The 6240-nt window shown below is 48.9% G+C and overlaps 1 protein-coding gene across 1 annotated transcript in view; it reads left to right on the top strand.

Annotated features, from left to right (window-relative positions):
- corin (corin, serine peptidase) overlaps positions 1 to 6240 on the top strand; it is a gene marked incomplete in the record, with an annotated part of 115369 nt that overhangs the window by 54374 nt on the left and 54755 nt on the right. Inside the window, 2 exon segments of the mRNA XM_031832686.1 lie at positions 574 to 696; positions 4473 to 4548. Of these exon segments, the coding sequence (XP_031688546.1) occupies positions 607 to 696; positions 4473 to 4548 (166 nt within the window).

Raw genomic sequence — 6240 nt, 5'->3', positions numbered from 1 at the left:
CCCTCTATCCTCTCTCCCCTCTATCCTCTCTCTCCTTTCTCCTCTCTCCTCACTCTTCCCTCTCTCCTCTCTTCCCCCTCTCTTCCCCTCTCTCCCCTCTCTCCTCTCTTCCCTCTCGCTCCCCTCTCTCCCCTCTTCCTCTTCCTCTCTCCCCTCCTCTCTCCTTTCTCTCTTCCCTCTCTCCCCTCTCTCTCTCTCCTCTCTCTCCCTCTCTCCCCTCTCTCCCCTCTCTCTCCCCTCTCTCTCTCCCTCCTCTCCCCTCTCCCCTCTCTCTCCCCTCTCTCTCTCCCCTCTCTCCCCTCTCTCCCCTCTCTCTCCCCTCTCCCCTCTCTCTCCCCTCTTCCCTCTTCCCTCTCCCCTCTCTCCCTCTCTCTCCTTTCTCTCCTCTCTCTCTCTCTCTCCCCTCTCCCCTCTCCCCTCTCTCTCTCTCCCCCTCTCCCTCTCTCCCCTCTCTCTCTCCCCTCTCTCTCTCCCTCTCTCCCCTCTCTCCCCTCTCCCCTCTCCCCTCTCCCCTCTTCCCTCTTCCCTCTTCCCTCTTCCCTCTTCCCTCTCCCTTCTCTCCTCTCTCCGTAGCCTGTAAATCCCAGGGTCTGATGGAATGTAGGAATGGTCTGTGTGTTCCTAGTGCCTTCAGATGTGACGGAGAGGATGACTGCAAGGATGGCAGTGATGAGGAAAACTGTACTCAACTACATAGTAAGAAAACACACAGTCTGATGACACACAGTCTGATGACACACAGTCTGATGACACACAGTCTGATGACACACAGTCTGATGACACACAGTCTGATGACACACAGTCTGATGACACACAGTCTGATGACACACAGTCTGATGACACACAGTCTGATGACACACAGTCTGAAAACACACAGTCTGATGACACACAGTCTGATGACACACAGTCTGATGACACACAGTCTGATGACACACAGTCTGATGACACACAGTCTGATGACACACAGTCTGAAAACACACAGTCTGATGACACACAGTCTGATGACACACAGTCTGATGACACACAGTCTGATGACACACAGTCTGATGACACACAGTCTGATGACACACAGTCTGATGACACACAGTCTGAAAACACACAGTCTGATGACACACAGTCTGATGACACACAGTCTGATGACACACAGTCTGATGACACACAGTCTGATGACACACAGTCTGATGACACACAGTCTGATGACACACAGTCTGATGACACACAGTCTGATGACACACAGTCTGATGACACACAGTCTGATGACACACAGTCTGATGACACACAGTCTGAAGACACACAGTCTGATGACACACAGTCTGATGACACACAGTCTGATGACACACACAGTCTGATGACACACAGTCTGATGACACACAGTCTGATGACACACAGTCTGATGACACACAGTCTGATGACACACAGTCTGATGACACACAGTCTGATGACACACAGTCTGAAGACACACAGTCTGATGACACACAGTCTGATGACACACAGTCTGATGACACACAGTCTGATGACACACAGTCTGATGACACACAGTCTGATGACACACAGTCTGATGACACACAGTCTGATGACACACAGTCTGATGACACACAGTCTGAAGACACACAGTCTGATGACACACAGTCTGATGACACACAGTCTGATGACACACAGTCTGAAGACACACAGTCTGATGACACACAGTCTGATGACACACAGTCTGATGACACACAGTCTGATGACACACAGTCTGATGACACACAGTCTGATGACACACAGTCTGAAGACACACAGTCTGATGACACACAGTCTGATGACACACAGTCTGATGACACACACAGTCTGATGACACACAGTCTGATGACACACAGTCTGATGACACACAGTCTGATGACACACAGTCTGATGACACACAGTCTGATGACACACAGTCTGATGACACACAGTCTGATGACACACAGTCTGATGACACACAGTCTGATGACACACAGTCTGATGACACACAGTCTGATGACACACAGTCTGATGACACACAGTCTGATGACACACAGTCTGAAAACACACAGTCTGATGACACACAGTCTGATGACACACAGTCTGATGACACACAGTCTGATGACACACAGTCTGAAAACACACAGTCTGATGACACACAGTCTGATGACACACAGTCTGAAAACACACAGTCTGATGACACACAGTCTGATGACACACAGTCTGATGACACACAGTCTGAAGACACACAGTCTGATGACACACAGTCTGAAAACACACAGTCTGATGACACACAGTCTGATGACACACAGTCTGATGACACACAGTCTGATGACACACAGTCTGATGACACACAGTCTGATTTCACACACAGTCTGATGACACACAGTCTGATGACACACAGTCTGAAAACACACAGTCTGATGACACACAGTCTGAAAACACACAGTCTGATGACACACAGTCTGATGACACACAGTCTGATGACACACACAGTCTGATGAAACACACAGTCTGATGACACACAGTCTGATGACACACAGTCTGATGACACACAGTCTGATGACACACAGTCTGAAAACACACAGTCTGATGACACACAGTCTGAAAACACACAGTCTGAAAACACACAGTCTGATGACACACAGTCTGAAGACACACAGTCTGATGACACACAGTCTGATGACACACAGTCTGATGACACACAGTCTGATGACACACAGTCTGATGACACACAGTCTGATGACACACAGTCTGATTTCACACAGTCTGATGACACACACAGTCTGATGACACACACAGTCTGATGACACACAGTCTGATGACACACAGTCTGATGAAACACACAGTCTGATGACACACAGTCTGATGACACACAGTCTGATGACACACACAGTCTGATGACACACAGTCTGATGACACACAGTCTGATGACACACACAGTCTGATGACACACACAGTCTGAAAACACACAGTCTGATGACACACACAGTCTGATGACACACAGTCTGATGACACACACAGTCTGATGACACACAGTCTGATGACACACAGTCTGATGACACACACAGTCTGATGAAACACACAGTCTGATGAAACACACAGTCTGATGACACACAGTCTGATGACACACAGTCTGAAAACACACAGTCTGATGAAACACACAGTCTGATGACACACAGTCTGATGAAACACACAGTCTGAAGACACACAGTCTGATGACACACAGTCTGATGACACACAGTCTGAAAACACACAGTCTGAAGACACACAGTCTGACACACAGTCTGATGACACACAGATGACACACAGTCTGAAAACACACAGTCTGATGACACACAGTCTGATGACACACAGTCTGATGACACACAGTCTGATTTCACACAGTCTGATGACACACACAGTCTGATGACACACACAGTCTGATGACACACAGTCTGATGACACACAGTCTGATGAAACACACAGTCTGATGACACACAGTCTGATGACACACAGTCTGATGACACACACAGTCTGATGGACACACAGTCTGATACACACAGTCTGATGACACACACAGTCTGATGACACACACAGTCTTGAAAACACACAGTCTGATGACACACACAGTCTGATGACACACAGTCTGATGACACACACAGTCTGATGACACACAGTCTGATGACACACAGTCTGATGACACACACAGTCTGATTGAAACACACAGTCTGATGAAACACACAGTCTGATGGACACACAGTCTGATGACACACAGTCTGAAAACACACAGTCTGATGAAACACACAGTCTGATGACACACAGTCTGATGAAACACACAGTCTGAAGACACACAGTCTGATGACACACAGTCTGATGACACACAGTCTGAAAACACACAGTCTGAAGACACACAGTCTGACACACAGTCTGATGACACACAGATGACACACAGTCTGAAAACACACAGTCTGATGAAACACACAGTCTGATGACACACAGTCTGAAAACACACAGTCTGAAGACACACAGTCTGAAGACACACAGTCTGATGACACACAGTCTGAAAACACACAGTCTGAAGACACACAGTCTGAAGACACACAGTCTGAAAACACACACAGTCTGAAAACACACCGTCTGATAAACACACAGTCTGAAGACACACACAGTCTGATGACACACACAGTCTGATGACACACACACACCGATGACACACACACACCAACCACACACAGACTGGTGACACATACACACAGACTGATGACACACACACACACACACACACACTGATGACACACACACACACAGACTAATGACACACACACACAAACACACAGACTGATGACACACACACTGATAACACACAGTCTCAAAACACACACACACACACACACACACACACACACACACACACACAGACTGATGACACACACACACACACACACACACACACACACACACACACACAGACTGATGACACACACACACACACTAACATGTGTATCTCTCAGTTCAGGGGTGCGTGTCCTCCTGGCCAGCCCAGCTGTCCCTCTACTCCCAGCACGTGTGATGCCCGTAACAACTGCAGTAAGTGTGTGAGTGTGGGGGTTGTGTGGCAGATGTGGGTTTGTAAACTCACTTCTAAGACTTTGTCTACTCTGTAGCGTAATGGCTAAGACTTGGTCTACTCTGTAGCGTAAATGGCTAAGACTTGGTCTACTCTGTAGCGTTAAATGACTAAGACTTGGTTCTACTCTGTAGCGTAAATGGCTAAGACTTGGTCAAGCGGTGACATTGTGTTTGTGAGGCAGAGGATTCCTGGTTCGATCCAAACTCCACTCCCTACCCTAACAACCTATACAAATCAAATCACATTTTATTTGTCATATACGCCGAATACAACAGGTGTAGACCTTACCGCTAACCCTAACCGCTAACCCTTACCGCTAACCCTAACCGCTAACCCTTACCGCTAACCCTTACCGCTAACCCTTACCGCTAACCCTAACCGCTAACCCTTACCGCTAACCCTAACCGCTAACCCTTACCGCTAACCCTTACCGCTAACCCTTACCGCTAACCCTAACCGCTAACCCTTACCGTACCCTAACCGCTAACCCTTACCGCTAAACCCTTACGCTAACCTTACCGCTAACCCTAACCGCTAACCCTTACCCGCTAACCCTTACCGCTAACCCTAACCGCTAACCCTTACCGCTAACCCTTACGCTAACCCTTACCGCTAACCCTTACCGCTAACCCTTACCCGCTAACCCTAACCGCTAACCCTTACCGCTAACCCTTACCGCTAACCCAACCGCTAACCCTAACCGCTAACCCTAACCGCTAACCGCTGACCCTACCGCTAACCCTTACCGCTAACCCCCTTACCGCTAACCCTTACCGCTAACCTTACCGCTAACCCTTACCGCTAACCCTTACCGCTAACCCTTACCGCTAACCCTAACCGCTAACCCTAACCGCTAACCCTTACCGCTAACCCTAACCGCTAACCTTACCGCTAACCCTTACCGCTAACCCTTACCGCTAACCCTTACGCTAACCCTTACCGCTAACCCTTACCGCTAACCCTAACCGCTAACCAACCGCTAACCCTAACCGCTAACCCTTACCGCTAACCCTTACCGCTAACCCTTACCGCTAACCCTAACCGCTAACCCTAACCGCTAACCCTTACCGCTAACCCTAACCGCTAACCCTTACCGCTAACCCTTACCGCTAACCCTTACCGCTAACCCTTACCGCTAACCCTAACCGCTAACCCTTACCGCTAACCCTAACCGCTAACCCTTACCGCTAACCCTTACCGCTAACCCTTACCGCTAACCCTTACCGCTAACCCTTACCCCTAACGCTAACCCTAACCGCTAACCCTTACCGCTAACCCTTACCGCTAACCCTAACCGCTAACCCTTACGCTAACCCTTACCGCTAACCCTTACCGCTAACCCTAACCGCTAACCCTTACCGCTAACCCTAACCGCTAACCCTTACCGCTAACCCTTACCGCTAACACTAACCGCTAACCCTTACCGCTAACCTTACCGCTAACCCTTACCGCTAACCCTTAACCTTACGCTAACCCTTACCGCTAACCCTAACCCGCTAACCCTAACCGCTAACCCTTACCGCTAACCCTAACCGCTAACCCTTACCGCTAACCCTTACCGCTAACCCTTACCGCTAACCCTAACCGCTAACCCTAACCGCTAACCCTTACCGCTAACCCTAACCGCTAACCCTAACCGCTAACCCTAA

Source organism: Oncorhynchus kisutch, linkage group LG9 (assembly GCF_002021735.2).
Source record: "Oncorhynchus kisutch isolate 150728-3 linkage group LG9, Okis_V2, whole genome shotgun sequence".
Taxonomy (NCBI): domain Eukaryota; kingdom Metazoa; phylum Chordata; class Actinopteri; order Salmoniformes; family Salmonidae; genus Oncorhynchus; species Oncorhynchus kisutch.
This window is presented reverse-complemented; position numbering and strand designations above follow the sequence as displayed.